The 18,809-nt window shown below is 45.1% G+C and overlaps 2 protein-coding genes across 2 annotated transcripts; both read right to left on the bottom strand.

The window, feature by feature from the left end:
• On the bottom strand, positions 8,012 to 9,194 carry LOC104767961. Its single transcript, XM_010491917.1, has 2 exons — positions 8,737 to 9,194; positions 8,012 to 8,363 (listed from the first exon to the last, which is right to left on the bottom strand). The coding sequence occupies exons 1-2, from the start codon at positions 9,192 to 9,194 to the stop codon at positions 8,012 to 8,014; spliced, it is 810 nt and encodes a 269-aa protein (XP_010490219.1).
• LOC109130861 (RNA-directed DNA polymerase homolog) lies at positions 9,512 to 10,240 on the bottom strand. Its single transcript, XM_019240936.1, has one exon. It carries the CDS (start codon positions 10,238 to 10,240, stop codon positions 9,512 to 9,514), a length of 729 nt encoding a protein of 242 aa, XP_019096481.1.

Below are 18,809 nucleotides of genomic sequence, written 5' to 3'. Positions count from 1 at the left end.
AACTCCAACACAACATGTAAGGACAACTAGAATAGTACAAGGGACTCTTGACTCATCCTAGACTCCTTCACCTAGGGCCCTTCGATATTCTGTTCTGTTCCTCCACACTACCCATGCTGAAACCTCCCCGGTAACCAGCATGAGCTCCCATGCTGAAACCACAAAGGTAACATGCATGAGATCCACCAAAGTTACATCGTCATGTAACGGTCACGCTAATAGCTAGTTAGCCGTGATGGTATCTCGCGTAAGTGATCTTCGAATACTTCTTGCGAGATACACACACATCTTCGGAACCAGAACTATCGACTACACATCCTCTAGCTAAGAATCAAGAAACAAATTCAAGAGACTTTGCTACAAACACTTACTACCACTTCAAGCAAGAAAGTCGAGCCACCAAGCAAGAACATTCATGCGGTAGTACATGCATTAATCAACAAGAACATGAATGGAAATTCAAGGATCTTAAGATTAAACTATATGCATGTAACCATCTCAATTCGCTTAGACAAATCACTTGTCTATTCGCATGCAAATAATATGATTTAACCATGTAAATTCCATTCAAACACGCATGCAACTACTTCGGTTTGACACATAAAATTCTTTAAGTTTACTTAGCATCAAGCTAACTCAACCGAAAATTATGCAATAAAAATTGCAACTAACTTCACCTCCTCTTATGCATGCAATCCAGTTTATTAAGCAAGACAATGCTAATAAAACAAATCGCTAAGTCTCAACATGCATGCAATCCTCTTAACCAAATTTTAAGTTCTCCACTTACTTAAAATGCATCTGATTTCCCCCTTGTCCAATATTGGTGAGTCCAACATATTTATCTTGCATTTTAACTCATTTCGCATGGTGATTCTAGCATGAATCCTACCATGACATGCATGCACCAAACTCATTTTCGCATGGTGATTCTAACTTGAATCATACCATAATTCGCATGCAACCAATTTAAACCATCTCTACATGCATCTATTCTACATGACTTACCACAGAACTCACCTTTACGCCGATGATGATATCTGGACTTCACTGCACCACTTGATCAGATCACTCTTCCTTTTGCTCCAACCGCTCACCGCCCTTTGTCTCTTCTTGGTTCGCAACCCTTAGACTTGGCGTGAATCCAACACAACAACCACCTTCTCTTCAAGGATTTCTTCTTTGTTTCTCCCTTAACACCAACAATCTCTCAACACCAACACCCTCTCACGGCGATCTCTCTTTTCTCTCTCTTTCTCTCTCGGTTTTGAGAGAAAAGATCTTTAGAGTTTTTAACAAATGGGAGTTGAAAAGCTTGGGAGAAAAATGAGAAAACTTCTCAAATGAAATCGCCAACTCCTTATTTATAGGCGAGACTCCTCCTCTCTTCTCCTTAGTGCATTTTGACAAGTGCCTTCCTCCTTGGCTGCATGTGGCGCGTGTGTCTCACCGCCCAATCAGCTTGCGACATTCCATCATAAACACCAAAATTCTCTCTACATGTGTGCATTGAATTTGATTGGCCAATTTCTCACGACACAACCCTTAGTTCCGTCCCCATTCTCTCGTCCTTCGTCCGGTGCTCACGTCCGTTTAACCTTCGGTCATTGCTTGGCCGTTGTAGGTTCTATCGGTCATACTCGGACAATCCTCACGGTTCCTTGGACACTATCGGTCCTCTCGGCAATTGTTTGGTGTGTCCGTCCGTTCGTACATACGTCTCGTACAATACACGGTACATGGTACATGGTACCATCGGCTATCTCCCGGTCTCCTCTCTCGGGTCCTCCCTGTCCCTTCCGGTACATCTCTTAGACCGTACTGGTCCCTTGGGTGCAACTTGGTCCGTATTTTCCGATCTGGTATGTCTCGGACCATCGCTCCCATATACGCAGTTTTCCGCGTAAACTGCCATCTTCCGATCTGTACATTTTTCCTCGAACTTCCCTTCGGCCATTCTTCTTTGTTTTTCCTCCTCTTTCTTTTTAAGTCTTTTCCTGGCCATTTCCTCGAACTTTAATTCTGAGATTTTTGCCCTTAGTGAGGGTCATTACATTCTCCCCCCCTTATAAGAATTCGTCCCCGAATTCTCTAACCATCTCCTTCTTTTCTTGGGATGTTGTTACTCCTTGTCATCTTCATCCTTATTTTGTGATCACCATCACCTTAACTTCTCCGTTTAAATAATCTTGAAAGTGTAAACTTCCTTCACCTCTTCTTGGCTTTCCTCGTTGCCATAGCTGTACTCCATTCAAAATTTGCTCCACTTACACCTTTCGCTGATGCTTTTGGAAGACTTCTTCATCTCCAACAACCACTTGGTTCTCCATAATGTTCCAACTCTTCAAGCACTTAAGCTCCTTTTTTTTTTATCATTAACATTGGTCCGCTCCTTTGGATTCTCCAACTCAAAGCTTCTCTTTCTTCAGCTTTTGTTTGTTTACTTTTTTTTGGCTCTTTTAACTCTACGCCTTAGAGATCTTCGGCCCTTTTCAATTTCTTTAGCTCCACTTAGCTTTTCTCCTCAACTACTTTGAACTCTACTTCCGAGTCTGATGACTTCCCGCCATACTTGGATCAATAAAAACCTTATTGGTTTCAAACGCCGCTCACGTCTGATCCTCCCTTTGATTGACCTTTCAAGTCACTTAACTCCTTCCTAACTCCTTTTCTCACATGGTTTGGTTTAACAACGCTTACTCACCACTTGCCATTTAGCATAACAATGCTTTCCTTTGCCCTTATATAGACACGCTCCTTCTTCGCCTTCACTTAGCATAGAAATGCGTTCTCGCCATCCATTATCTTCTTGCACTCTCTTATGCATTTAGCTCTTGGATCATGCATTACTTTTGCACTCCCTTGCTCGCACTTAGTTTGATTCTCTCGACTTACTTTACCAATTTCTATTGGTCTGCAATGCTCCCTTGCTCCTCCTATTTCTTAGGATTTGCCTTAACTCCTTCGTTCTCTCGTCTCTTTCATTTCAAACCGACTTTTCTTTCTTGATCAAAACCTTTCAAATTTTCTTGATCTTCTTCTCTTTTGTCTGATCAAGCTCCGTAGTGACTTACGTGAATCCTCATCGATCGCGCGATAACAATGCAAGTTAATTATATGAAAATAATCAACAATGCAACCTATAAAACTCAAGCAAATCAAGCAAGTAATTAAACAAGTAACGATTAGCATAAAACAACCACACAACATGGCTAAAGAACTCCACAGAACTTTTCACAAACACTGAAAAAACATGAGTTCTACACCACTTAGCCGATAACTTATAAAGGGTTCAGATCCTAGGCAACACAACAAAGGTTAGCCCTAAAGGATTACAACAAAGGAAAATTATCCAACCCTTACACAACAACCAAAAGAACTTCCCTTTCTTACTCTTAACCACTCCACTGGTTCCTAAGCCTGGTACACGCTTCGCAGGTGCACACACACAACCTAGGCGGTTCATCAGGCGACGGCTCAGCGGGAGACTCGGTTGTGGTAGAGGCGGCAGACAATGAGGTTCCAGCTCGGTTCGTTGAACTCCCTTCCACTTGGTCAGCTTGCTCTAACGGGTTCTCTCCCGTTCCCACAAATTGACTGGATGGGTTCAAATTCTCTCGCACAACCCGGTATGGACAACGATAGGAAAAGTGTCCACTTCCTCCACACTCAATACATCGCATAGGCTCTGGGAATATAGGACGGTCTGGTCTAGCCCTCCAACAGTGAGTGTTCAAGTGTCCCGGTTCTCCACAGGAATCACACGGCCTCCAATGCCTCATATGGCCTGGGTTCGGACAACGGTAGGAAAAGTGTCCTCGCATCCCACACCAATCACATTCGGCATTCTCCGGTGCCAACATATGCCTTAGCGACGTCCTCCAGCAATTTCGGGTCCAATGTCCCATTCCTTCGCACAACTCACAGTACGGCTGGTTCCTTATATGCACTTGGTTTGGATAAACCACTCTTTTCAGGGCAGTGGCTTTTACTCTCAGTCGGCCTATCGGTTGGTAAGTCACCGGCCGCGCCTCCGGATTCTCTCTTGCCTGAAACTCTTGGTAAGACATCCGCGGCTTCTTTGAACTGCTTTCTCCTTCCTCAAACCTTATTCTTTCTCGGTTCAATCTCCTTAACTCTTCTGGTCTATCGATCCCCAACACTGGATCTCTCGGTTCCCCCTCCTGGTCCGCTCGTATCATCCGCAATGGTACAGCTCGGATAGGACTGTTGGGTCTTGGTACAATTTGGTTGGGCACTACTTGGTCTGACATCACTCGACTTGAACTAGCTCTTGGGCTCGAATATGCCTGGAAACGATTCCTCCCCTTGGGCATCCCAAGATACGAACCCCATTCCTCCGGACCAAACGGCTGACTCGAACCCCTCCCTGTGCCTAGCAAAAAGTTCGTCGATCCACCCCTTTCAGATCCTTGACGAGACATCTGCATCCATGATCAACAAAGGGTTTACTTAATCCCACCTAATCCCCTAGTGATGAACGAACCGGATTATCCTAAGTGTCTACTGCGACCATTTTGACTCGAAAAATCTGAAAATGCGAGTAATATATAGCATCATAACCATGCTCTCATACCACCGTTGTAACGCCCCCGAACCGCCGTATGGCCGGGCGGACCACGGACATCACCGAGACGCAACTATGGGAACATTCATCGACGGTCCGGCCGAGTACAAGAACAAATCAAGACCCTTTTGGCCAGTCCATTGGTGAGGTTACCGACCACACGGCCTATCCTTAAGGCTTTACAACCCTACAGACGTGCCGTGTGTTGAGCCGACTCGGACAAAGTCTATATCAGTACCACTCGCCCGTTTAAAATANTGATCAACAAAGGGTTTACTTAATCCCACCTAATCCCCTAGTGATGAACGAACCGGATTATCCTAAGTGTCTACTGCGACCATTTTGACTCGAAAAATCTGAAAATGCGAGTAATATATAGCATCATAACCATGCTCTCATACCACCGTTGTAACGCCCCCGAACCGCCGTATGGCCGGGCGGACCACGGACATCACCGAGACGCAACTATGGGAACATTCATCGACGGTCCGGCCGAGTACAAGAACAAATCAAGACCCTTTTGGCCAGTCCATTGGTGAGGTTACCGACCACACGGCCTATCCTTAAGGCTTTACAACCCTACAGACGTGCCGTGTGTTGAGCCGACTCGGACAAAGTCTATATCAGTACCACTCGCCCGTTTAAAATAAAACCGATTACTTTGATTAAAACAAAAAACATTTATTACAACCGATTAAACAAAAGGTCTTAAAGTTTTGCACCAGGCCTACAGCCAAAGTTTGATACAAAAAGAAAACATACTTGTATTTTACAATAGACACCAAAAACAAAACTACTCCGGTTTTTCTATCGTTTACCACGGCCTCTAGTTCCCTCTAGGGTTACCTGCAGCACAAAAATTTATCATAAGTAATCTAAGATTACTTAGTGAGCTCAGGGTTCCTGCAGAGAGTTAATCCCCAACTCTATAACCCCAACAACAAACAACATGCACGCAAGCATACAACAACCACAACAACCAGAGATAGCATGCGGAAGACAATGAGCTAAACAAATAAGCTATCATGCAATTCTCACTAACATGCATAAACATGCATCAACAACAACACATAACTTGTACTAAAACACGCAAGTTTTAAACAAGTTTATCTCTAGGGCCCGGTATGCTTCCTCTCCTTCACCCCATTTAGAACAACCGCGTTACAGCCACAAAGGCATGCAACCGGACTTCTCTCAAGTCACACCGTCATGTAGACAGCTTCGGCCAGGGTAGCGAACCCAGTAACCTCCGAGCTCTTCGTAACCAGCCCTACAACACACGCACATGGGTTACATGTCGCGGTTGCATGTGGTACGGAATAGGAAGGACAGCCATACCAAGTCTTACCATGCTTAGCCGGAATTTCACACGGACAAATGCATTAAGACTTCACCAATTTTGATACTTGAAATTTTCATGGTTTTAAGCTCATAATTTCACAAGTATCCTATCATGTTACCACCCTGGTTATTAGAACATTTCGAACTAACAACCAGTGTAACCTCACCGCGCTTGTGTTTAAAATAGAAAATCACAAAGACATTCAAGTAAACATGCAACAACAATAACCATCCAATCCGCGTACTAAATGGAGGTATTTACTCCTCCATCTAAACCGGTAAAACATGCAACAAAACCATCATGCAATCTGCGTACTAAATGGTCGTCATTACTCCCCCATCTAAACCGGTAAAACATGCAACAAAACCATCATGCAATCTGCGTACTAAATGGTCGTCATTACTCCCCCATCTAAACCGGTAAAACATGCAACTAAATAAACATGCAGATCCGCGCACTAGATAGGAGTTTCAACTCTCCATCTAATCCGGCAAGACATGTGCCTGAACTCACTGTAAACTGGCGATGATCGGCCTCCTTTGTTGAGTTTTCTCACGGCACACTCTGATCCCTTCCTTGGTTTGAAAACGATCTCCTTATCGTTTCAACTTGCGGTCGATAGTCTTGTCTTGAACTCTCTCTTCTTCTCCTTAACAACTCGCCACCTCTTCTTTCTCTCGCTCACTCTTTCTCTCAAAGTCTCTCCTTACCCCTTGTAACTTTGTGCGAAAATGAGAGAAGTGAGGTCCCTTAAATAGAGAGTTTTGGGCGGTGGAAGCAACCAATGCATACGAGTTCTTCTTCTCCTCTTAGTGCATGCGAGTTCACAAGTGTGAGCTTCTAACATCAACACTTGGCCACTAAACCCCATTATCTCTTCAAGATTTAAATAATCTCCCACTAAACTCCACTTGATTAAAATAATCTTAGTGTGGATTCCACTTTGATTAAAATAATCACTTCTCTTAGTGGATCCTCTTCCGCCCTTAGTCCACGTTCATACGCTTCCTAAATTGTTCGGCGTTCATCCGCTATGTCCGTCCGTGTACATACGTACGGTACGGCACTTGGTACATGGTACATGCACCATCGGCCATCTCCCGATCCGTCCAGAATTTCTCAGACATTACTTCTGTAATTCCGCTACTCTCCTCCTTTCCTTCCCATTTGTGTCCGATGCACGTCCTTGGCCCAAGGATTTTCATTCTGGATTTTACCCTTTGGCGAAGTCATTACATTCTCCCCCCCTTAATAGAATTCATCCCGAATTCCATAAGGTTCTGATGGCCTTGCTTCATCTTCTCCGATGAACAGCTGAGGATACCTGGCGCGAATCCTATCTTCATCTTCCCAAGTAATAACTTCGCGGTTCTGCCTTCCCCAAAATACTTGGATTTGTGGAATACTCCTGTTCTTCAACTTCCGCGTTCTTCTCTGCCCTATCCCAAAAGGTCCTTCGGGATACGTGAGGTTTGACTCTAACTCCTCGATGGGCTCGGGCACAATCATGTTAGGATCTGGTATGTGCTTCCGTAGTTGCGAAACATGGAAGACTTTATGCAGTCGCATAACCTCGGGCATGGTTAGCCGGTAGGCTACTTCTCCAACCCTTTGCTCAATCTGATACGGTCCTATGAACCTTACTACAAGCTTTCCCACTTTACCAAATCAATCATTGCCCTTTTGCGGTGTTACCTTCAAGTACACCATATCTCCAACTTCAAATTCCACTTCTCGCCTTTTTCGATCGGCGTACTTTTTCTGGCGATCTTGAGCCTTCTTCATACACTCCTGAATAAACTTGACTTTCTCCGTGGTCTCATCAATCAACTTGTGATTGAAACTCGTCCTTTCCCCAACTTCAGTCCAACACAAAGGTGTTCGACAAGGTCTCCCGTACATCGCCTCGAATGGCGACATGCCAATGTTGGAGTGATAACTATTGTTATACGCAAACTCAACCAATGGCAGATTCCCTTCCCAATCTGTAGACCATTCCAATGCACATAGTCGGATCATATCCTCTATGGTTCGGATAGTCCTCTCCGTCTGTCCGTCAGTCTCTGGGTGGAATGAGGTGCTCATNGGCGATCTTGAGCCTTCTTCATACACTCCTGAATAAACTTGACTTTCTCCGTGGTCTCATCAATCAACTTGTGATTGAAACTCGTCCTTTCCCCAACTTCAGTCCAACACAAAGGTGCTCGACAAGGTCTCCCGTACATCGCCTCGAATGGCGACATGCCAATGTTGGAGTGATAACTATTGTTATACGCAAACTCAACCAATGGCAGATTCCCTTCCCAATCTGTAGACCATTCCAATGCACATAGTCGGATCATATCCTCTATGGTTCGGATAGTCCTCTCCGTCTGTCCGTCAGTCTCTGAGTGGAATGAGGTGAACATCAGTTCCCAAAGCCCTCTGCAAATCCTGCCAAAATATTGATGCAAACTTTGGATCTCGGTCGGAAACAATGTTTGCAGGCACTCCATGCAACTTCAAGATCTCATCGATAAACTTTTCTGCCAAAATTGGCGCTTGATCCGTGCTCTTCACCGAAACCAAGTGGGCGACTTTGGTTAAACGATCAACCACTACCCAAACTGCATCGTTAACTCTTCCCTTCCTTGTAGGTAGACCAGTAATAAAATCCATCGAAATGGAATCCCATTTCCACGTCGGTATGGGCAAGTTGCAAAGCAATCCCGCTGGCACTTGATGTTCTACCTTCATTCTTTGGCATGAGTCACACTAGCTCACCCATTTTGCTACTGCTCTCTTTAATCCAGGCCAATGATAATACCTCCGTATATTCTTGTACATCTTGGTGCTCACCGGATGGATACTCAACGGTGAGCTGTGAGCTGTACTCAATATCTCCTCCCGCAGACCACTTCGATCAGGTACAGTTATTCTCCCATTAAGGAGTAACGTACTATCGTCTGCTAAGTGGTATCCACTAGCATTCGGTCCTTCTGTACTCCTCAATTCCTCGATGAATGTCTTTAAGTTTTTGTCCTTGGGTTGCTCTTCCCGGATTTGATGCAACAGGCTCGCTTGAGTTACAGCTTGTAAACCCAACGGCTCATTGGACTCTCCCTCTAAGGCTAAAAGCCTTACTTTCTTCAATTCATCAGCTAAGAACTCCACCTCCTTCTCAGCACCAACTTTTGCTTTTCTTCGACTTAGTGCATCTGCTACCACATTAGCTTTACCCGGGTGGTACTGGATTTTCAAATCATAATCGGCAATGAATTCCATCGACCTTCTCTGACGCAAATTGAGATTTTGTTGCGTGAACAAGTATTTAAGACTTTGATGGTCCGTAAATACCTGTACAACTTCTCCATACAAGTAGGATATCCATATCCTTAATGCAAACACCACGGCTGCCATTTCTAGGTCATGTGTGGGGTAGTTCTCCTCATGCTTCCTTAACTGTCGGGATGCATAGGCAATCACTCTATCCCCTAGCATTAAAACACATCCAACACCAACTCTTGATGCATCCGTGAACACAGAATATGGTTGGTTTGGCTCCGGTAGGGCTAACACTGGTGTTGTGGTCAATGCCCCCTTTAGCTTCCAAAAGCTTCTTCCACCTCTTCGTTCCATATAAAAGGAACTCCTTTACCCGTAAGTCGTGTCAAAGGCTTTGCAATAGATGAAAATCCTTTCACGAATTTCCGATAATAGCCGGCAAGACCTAGGAAACTCCTAACTTCCGACACGGATGTTGGCTTTGGCCAATCTTGAATTGCGGCAATCTTTTCTGGGTCGGCAGACATGCCTTGCTCCGAAACTCGGTGCCCCAATAATCCAATTTCCCTTTGCCAGAACTTACACTTGCTGAACTTCGCGAACAACCTTTTCTCCCTTAGTCTCTCCAACACTTTCCTCAAATGCTCTGCGTGCTCTTCTGCACTCCGTGAATATATCAGGATGTCATCGATGAATATTATCACGAATCGATCCAGATATTCATGGAAAACTTCATTCATCAATCGCATGAATGTTGCCGGTGCATTGGTAAGCCCAAACGGCATTACCACAAAATCATACTGGCCGTATCTCGTTTGAAAAGCGGTCTTCATCACATCCTGTTCCGCAATCGGAATTTGATGATAGCCAGAGGCTAAATCAATCTTCGAGAACCAACTTGCTCCTCTAAGTTGATCTAACAATTCATCAATCTGTGGCAACGGATACTTGTCCTTGATGGTTATGTTATTGAATCCTCGGTAATCAATACAAAAAAACGTATACTTCCATCTTTCTTTTTGACAAATAGCACTGGGGCTCCCCATGGCGATGAACTTGGTCAAATAAAACCTTTCTCCAACAAGTCCTCTAACTGAGTCTTGAGTTCAGCTAACTCCGCTGGTGCTATACGATACGGTGCCTTAGCAATTGGGGTTGCTCCCAGCTCCAGATTTATGGTAAAAGGATGGTCCCTTGGCGGAGGCAATCCTTCTAACGGACTAAACACGTCCTCGTAGTCCCTGACTACGACAATGTCCTCAACCTCCATGCCTTCCCTGTCATCTCCTCCCACAGCGGTTAGAGTGACTAAATACACGTTCTCCTCTTCGAACGATCTCCCAACTCTCAACGCCGATGCGAAATATGCCATTTTACTCGGGCTAATTCCGTTGAAAACCAGGGGTGTCCTTCCTCTGTTTTCAAACACAAATCTGCTCCTACTGCAGTCTATATGGGCTTGGTGTTCCGATAACCAATCCATTCCCAAAATAGCATCAAACCTCTCAAACGGCATCACTAACGGACTTAGCGGAAGGTTGATCTCTTGCAAGACTATCGACACTTCTCTGAACCATCTTCTTGCCTTCAGTGGTGGTTGATTACCAGCAGTGTAGACATTGATGTTCACCTCTTCCTCACACAAGTCTCCCCACTTGTCAGCCACTTCGGGAGTCACAAAACTATTGGACGCTCCCGAATTGAACAGTACATGTGTGGGGTTACCGCTAACAAGTAATGTTCCTAAACGCAAAGCACATATAACACAATGCAATGCAATAACTAACCAAACACACAAGCAAACAACCAGTAAATCACAAAGGAGTTAGAACCCAATCAAACCTGTTATAGGGCCCTTCGCGGCCTGCGGAGGTTTGGGTGGCTCTAATCCTAAGGCAAAAACATTCGACTGGGTTGCTTGCTTCTTCGCTGGGGGTTCCTTCACTTGCTGGGCACGGTTCACAGTTTGGGCGTTCGGTTTGGCCAGCTTCGATGGACATGAGTTCGCATAATGTCCCAACTCGCCACAGTAGAAACATGTGACAGTTGACATATTGGTACCCTTCGTTTCCTCCACAGTTGGACAAGCTCGAGCAAAATGTCCAAGCTGACCGCACACATAGCATCCCCTAGGATCCATGTTGCTCACCGCACGACTTCCTTGGCTAGCACTCATTTTACGCTTACCACGGTTTGTGCCCCAATTCCTTCCTGACCCATGTTTTGCTTTCCGCAAATTCACGGTCTTATCCTGCTGTACTGGCTCCTCCTTTTTCTCCTGAGCCACAATCTCTTTCTCCGTCTCGATGGCTTCCTCAACACTAACCGCTCTCTCTTCCACTTCTGCAACACTTCGGTATGTCACCGCATGCAATCTTCCCTTTATATCCGGCCTGAGTCCATTAAAGAATCTCCGGCCATGGCTAACTCATCGTCATTTCCTTGGTATAAATACCTTCGAAGCCTTGTAAAAATTCTCCCATGGGCTCGAACACTCATAGGACCTTGCTCCAGTCGCAAAAACTGATTCTCCAATCGATAACGCGACTCTGGTGGAAAGTACTTCTCCTCAAACTCCCTTTTGAATATCTCCCATGATATAGACTGGTACCGATAGCGTAGAACTACGCTATCCCACCATGCACGGGCATCCTCCTCTAAGAAATTAACCGCAATAGGCCTCCTAAACTCCTCCGGACAACGTGATATTTTGAAATTTGTTTCCAATTCCTTCATCCACGCGTCTGCTAACACCGTGTTTGGATCTCCTTTAAACTTACGAAAACCTAAGTTCCTCATCATCGTTACCAACTTTAAAAAGTGATCCGACGGATCCTCTACCGAATGGTTTGTTTGGTTCCGCTGCTGCTGCTGGATCATATGGCTCAGAAGTTCTTGAATCATTTTAAGTTTCTGTTGGGTCTCTGGTACATTCACTGTACACTAGCCTCCCTCACGCATTAGGTCTCCCCCTGAGACATTCTGGTTCGGATTGTAGTGAACTGCCAACCGGTGGAAAACCAGGTGGATACACATCCTCCGGTATGTTGTGCCAAGTCGAACTTGATGGTGTATACCCCGGCATCTCGACAGGTACCTCCCATTCAGGCATATACATATTGGGCTCGAATATGCCTGGAAACGATTCCTCCCCTTGGGCATCCCCAAGATACGAACCCCATTCCTCCGGACCAAACGGCTGACTCGAACCCCTCCCTGTGTCCGGCAAAAAGCTCGTCGATCCATCCTTTTCAGATCCTTGACGAGACATCTGCATCCACGATCAACAAAGGGTTTACTTAATCCCACCTAATCCCCTAGTGATGAACGAACCGGATTATCCTAAGTGTCTACTGCGACCATTTTGACTCGAAAAATTTGAAAACACGAGTAATATATAGCATCATAACCATGCTCTCATACCACCGTTATAACTCCCCCGAACCGCCGTATGGTCGGGCGGACCACGGACAGCACCGGGACGCTACTATGGGAACATTCATCGACGGTCCGGTCGAGTACAAGAACAAATCAAGACCCTTTTGGCCAGTCCATCGGTAAGGTTCCCGACCACACGGCCTATCCTTAAGGCTTTACAACCCTACAGACGTGCCGTGTGTTGAGCCGACTCGGACAAAGTCTATATCAGTACCACTCGCCCGTTTAAAATAAAACCGATTACTTTGATTAAAAAAAAAACATTAATTACAACCGATTAAACAGAAGGTCTTAAAGTTTTGCACTAGGCCTACAGCCAAAGTTTGATACAAAAAGAAAACATACTTGTATTTTACAATAGACACCAAAAACAAAACTACTCCGGTTTTCCTATCGTTCACCACGGCCTCTAGTTCCCTCTAGGGTTACCTGCAGCACAAAAATTTATCATAAGTAATCTAAGATTACTTAGTGAGCTCAGGGTTCCTGCAGAGAGTTAATCCCCAACTCTATAACCCCAACAACAAACAACATGCACGCAAGCATACAACAACCACAACAACCAGAGATAGCATGCGGAAGACAATGAGCTAAACAAATAAGCTATCATGCAATTCTCACTAACATGCATAAACATGCATCAACAACAACACATAACTTGTACTAAAACACGCAAGTTTTAAACAAGTTTATCTCTAGGGCCCGGTATGCTTCCTCTCCTTCACCCCATTTAGAACAACCGCGTTACAGCCACAAAGGCATGCAACCGGACTTCTCTCAAGTCACACCGTCGTGTAGACAGCTTCGGCCAGGGTAGCGAACCCGGTAACCTCCGAGCTCTTCGTAACCAGCCCTACAACACACGCACATGGGTTACATGTCGCGGTTGCATGTGGTACGGAATAGGAAGGACAGCCATACCAAGTCTTACCATGCTTAGCCGGAATTTCACACGGACAAATGCATTAAGACTTCACCAATTTTGATACTTGAAATTTTCATGGTTTTAAGCTCATAATTTCACAAGTATCCTATCATGTTACCACCCTGGTTATTAGAACATTTCGAACTAACAACCAGTGTAACCTCACCGCGCTTGTGTTTAAACAAGAAAATCACAAAGACATTCAAGTAAACATGCAACAACAATAACCATGCAATCCGCGTACCAAATGGAGGTATTTACTCCCCCATCTAAATCGGTAAAACATGCAACAAAACCATCATGCAATCCGCGTACTAAATGGTGGTCTTTACTCCCCCATCTAAACCGGTAAAACATGCAACACAACAATCATGCAATCCGCGTACTAAATGGTGGTATTTACTCCCCCATCTAAACCGGTAAAACATGCAACTAAATAAACATGCAGATCCGCGCACTAGATAGGAGTTTCAACTTTCCATCTAAGCCGGCAAGACATGTGCCTGAACTCACTGTAAACTGGCGATGATCGGCCTCCTTTGTTGAGTTTTCTCACGGCACACTCTGATCCCTTCCTTGGTTTGAAAACGATCTCCTTATCGTTTCAACTTGCGGTCGATAGTTTTGTCTTCAACTCTCTCTTCTTCTCCTTAACAACTCGCCACCTCTTCTTTCTCTCGCTCACTCTTTCTCTCAAAGTCTCTCCTTACCCCTTGTAACTTTGTGCGAAAATGAGAGAAGTGAGGTCCCTTAAATAGAGAATTTTGGGTGGTGGAAGCAACCAATGCATGCGAGTTCTTCTTCTCCTCTTAGTGCATGCGAGTTCACAAGTGTGAGCTTCTAACATCAACACTTGGCCACTAAACCCCATTATCTCTTCAAAATTTAAATAATCTCCCACTAAAGTCCACTTGATTAAAATAATCTTAGTGGAGATTCCACTTTGATTAAAATAATCACTTCTCTTAGTGGATCCTTTTCCGTCCTTAGTCCACGTCCATACGCTTCCTAAATTGTTCGGCGTTCATCCGCTATGTCCGTCCGTGTACATACGTACGGTACGGCACTTGGTACATGGTACATGCACCATCGGCCATCTCCCGATCCGTCCAGAATTTCTCAGACATTACTTCTGTAATTCCGCTACTCTTCTCCTTTCCTTCCCATTTGTGTCCGATGCACGTCCTTGGCCCAAGGATTTTCATTCTGGATTTTACCCTTTGGCGAGGGTCATTACATTCTCCCCCCTTAATAGAATTCGTCCCGAATTCCATAAGGTTCCGATGGCCTTGCTTCATCTTCTCCGATGAACAGCTGAGGATACCTGGCGCGAATCCTATCCTCATCTTCCCAAGTAATAACTTTGCGGTTCTGCCTTCCCCAAAATACTTGGATTTGTGGAATACTCCTGTTCTTCAACTTCCGCGTTCTTCTTTGCCCTATCCCAAAAGGTCCTTCGGGATACGTGAGGTTTGACTCTAACTCCTCGATGGGCTCGGGCACAATCATGTTAGGATCTGGTATGTGCTTCCGTAGTTGCGAAACATGGAAGACTTTATGCAGTCGCATAACCTCGGGCATGGTTAGCCGGTAGGCTACTTCTCCAATCCTTTGCTCAATCTGATACGGTCCTATGAACCTTACTGCAAACTTTCCCACTTTACCAAATCGATCCTTGCCCTTTTGCGGTGTAACCTTCAAGTACACCATATCTCCAACTTCAAATTCCACTTCTCGCCTTTTTCGATAGGCGTACTTTTTCTGGCGATCTTGAGCCTTCTTCATACACTCCTGAATAAACTTGACTTTCTCCGTGGTCTCATCAATCAACTTGTGATTGAAACTCGTCCTTTCCCCAACTTCAGTCCAACACAAAGGTGCTCGACAAGGTCTCCCGTACATCGCCTCGAATGGCGACATGCCAATGTTGGAGTGATAACTATTGTTATACGCAAACTCAACCAATGGCAGATTCCCTTCCCAATCTGTAGACCATTCCAATGCACATAGTCGGATCATATCCTCTATGGTTCGGATAGTCCTCTCCGTCTGTCCGTCAGTCTCTGAGTGGAATGAGGTGAACATCAGTTCCCAAAGCCCTCTGCAAATCCTGCCAAAATATTGATGCAAACTTTGGATCTCGGTCGGAAACAATGTTTGCAGGCACTCCATGCAACTTCAAGATCTCATCGATAAACTTTTCTGCCAAAATTGGCGCTTGATCCGTGCTCTTCACCGAAACCAAGTGGGCGACTTTGGTTAAACGATCAACCACTACCCAAACTGCATCGTTAACTCTTCCCTTCCTTGTAGGTAGACCAGTAATAAAATCCATCGAAATGGAATCCCATTTCCACGTCGGTATGGGCAAGTTGCGAAGCAATCCCGCTGGCACTTGATGTTCTACCTTCATTCTTTGGCATGAGTCACACTGGCTCACCCATTTTGCTACTGCTCTCTTTAATCCAGGCCAATGATATACCTCCGTATATTCTTGTATATCTTGGTGCTCCCCGGATGGATACTCAACGGTGAGCTGTGAGTTGTCCTCAATATCTCCTCCCGCAGACCACTTCGATCAGGTACAATTATTCTCCCGTTAAGGAGTAACGTACTATCGTCTGCTAAGTGGTATCCACTAGCATTCGGTCCTTCTGTACTCCTCAATTCCTCGATGATATTCTTTAAGTTTTCGTCCTTGGGTTGCTCTTCCCGGATTTGATGTAACAGGCTCGCTTGAGTTACAGCTTGTTAACCCAACGGCTCATTGGACTCTCCCTCTAAGGCTAAAAGCCTTACTTTCTTTAATTCATCAGCTAAGAACTCCACCTCCTTCTCAGCACCAACTTGTGCTTTCCTTCGACTTAGTGCATCTGCTACCACATTAGCTTTACCCGGGTGGTACTGGATTTTCAAATCATAATCGGCAATGAATTCCATCCACCTTCTCTGGCGCAAATTGAGATCTGGTTGCGTGAACAAGTATTTAAGACTTTGATGGTCCGTAAATACATGTACAACTTCTCCATACAAGTAGGATCTCCATATCCTTAATGCAAACACCACGGCTGCCATTTCTAGGTCATGTGTGGGGTAGTTCTCCTCATGCTTCCTTAACTGTCGGGATGCATAGGCAATCACTCTATCCCATTGCATTAAAACACATCCAATACCAACTCTTGATGCATCCGTGAACACAGAATATGGTTGGTTTGGCTCCGGTAGGGCTAACACTGGTGCTGGGGTCAATGTCGCCTTTAGCTTCCTAAAAGCTTCTTCCACCTCTTCGTTCCATATAAAAGGTACTCCTTTACCCGTAAGTCGTGTCAAAGGCTTTGCAATAGATGAAAATCCTTTCACGAATTTCCGATAATAGTCGGCAAGACCTAGGAAACTCCTAACTTCTGACACGGATGTTGGCTTTGGCCAATCTTGAATTGCGGCAATCTTTTCTGGGTCGGCAGACACGCCTTGCTCCGAAACTCGGTGCCCCAAAAATCCAATTTCCCTTTGCCAGAACGTACACTTGCTGAACTTCGCGAACAGCCTTTTCTCCCTTAGTCTCTCCAACACTTTCCTCAAATGCTCTGCGTGCTCTTCTGCACTCCGTGAATATATCAGGATGTCATCGATGAATATTAGCACGAATCGATCCAGATAGTCATGGAAAACTTCATTCATCAACCGCATGAATGCTGCCGGTGCATTGGTAAGCCCAAACGGCATTACCACAAACTCATACTGGCCGTATCTCGTTTGGAAAGCGGTCTTCATCACATCCTGTTCCGCAATCAAAATTTGATGATAGCCAGAGGCTAAATCAATCTTCGAGAACCAACTTGCTCCTCTAAGTTGATATAACAATTCATCAATCTGTGGGAACGGATACTTGTCCTTGATGGTTATGTTATTGATTCCTCGGTAATCAATACACAAACGCATACTTCCATCTTTCTTTTTGACAAATAGCATTGGGGCTCCCCATGGCGATGAACTTGGTCGGATAAAACCTTTCTCCAACAAGTCCTCTAACTGAGTCTTGAGTTCAGCTAACTCCGCTGGTGCCATACGATACGGTGCCTTAGCAATTGGGGTTGCTCCCGGCTCCAGATTTATGGTAAAAGGATGGTCCCTTGGCGGAGGCAATCCTTCTAACGGACTAAACACGCCCTCGTAGTCCCTGACTACGACAATTTCCTCAACCTCCATGCCTTCCCTGTCATCTCCTCCCACAGCAGTTAGAGTGACTAAATACACGTTCTCCTCTTCGAACGATCTCCCAACTCTTAACGCCGATGCGAAATATACCGTTTTACTCGGGCTAATTCCGTTGAAAACCAGGGGTGTCCTTCCTCTGTTTTCAAACACAACTCTGCTCCTACTGCAGTCTATATGGGCTTGGTGTTCCGATAACCAATCCATTCCCAAAATAGCATCAAACCTCTCTAACGGCATCCCTAACGGACTTACTGGAAGGTTGATCTCTTGCAAGACTATCGACACTTCTCTGAACCACCTTCTTGCCTTCAGTGGTGGTTGATTACCAGCAGTGTAGACATTGATATTCACCTCTTCCTCACACAAGTCTCCCCACTTGTCAGCCACTTCGGGAGTCACAAAACTATTGGACGCTCCCGAATTGAACAGTACATGTGTGGGGTTACCACTAACAAGTAATGTTCCTAAACGCAAAGCACATATAACACAATGCAATGCAATAACTAACCAAACACACAAGCAAACAACCAATCAATCACAAAGGAGTTAGAACCCAATCAAACCTGTTATAGGGCCCTTCGCGGCCTGCGGAGGTTTGGGTGGCTCTAATCCTAAGGCAAAAACATTCGCCTGGGTTGCTTGCTTCTTTGATGGGGGTTCCTTCACTTGCTGGGCACGGTTCACAGTTTGGGCGTTCGGTTTGGCCGGCTTCGATGGACATGAGTTCGCATAATGTCCCAACTCGCCACAGTAGAAACATGTGACAGTTGACATATTGGTACCCTTCGTTTCCTCCACAGTTGGACAAGCTCGAGCAAAATGTCCAAGCTGACCGCACACATAGCATCCCCTAGGATCCATGTTGCTCACCGCACGACTTCCTTGGCTAGCACTCATTTTACCCTTACCACGGTTTGTGCCCCAATTCCGTCCTGACCCATGTTTTGCTTTCCGCAAATTCACGGTCTTATCCCGCTGTACTGGCTCCTCCTTTTTCTCCTGAGCCACAATCTCTTTCTCCGTCTTGATGGCTT

Source organism: Camelina sativa, chromosome 19 (genome assembly GCF_000633955.1).
Source record: "Camelina sativa cultivar DH55 chromosome 19, Cs, whole genome shotgun sequence".
Taxonomy (NCBI): domain Eukaryota; kingdom Viridiplantae; phylum Streptophyta; class Magnoliopsida; order Brassicales; family Brassicaceae; genus Camelina; species Camelina sativa.
This window is presented reverse-complemented; position numbering and strand designations above follow the sequence as displayed.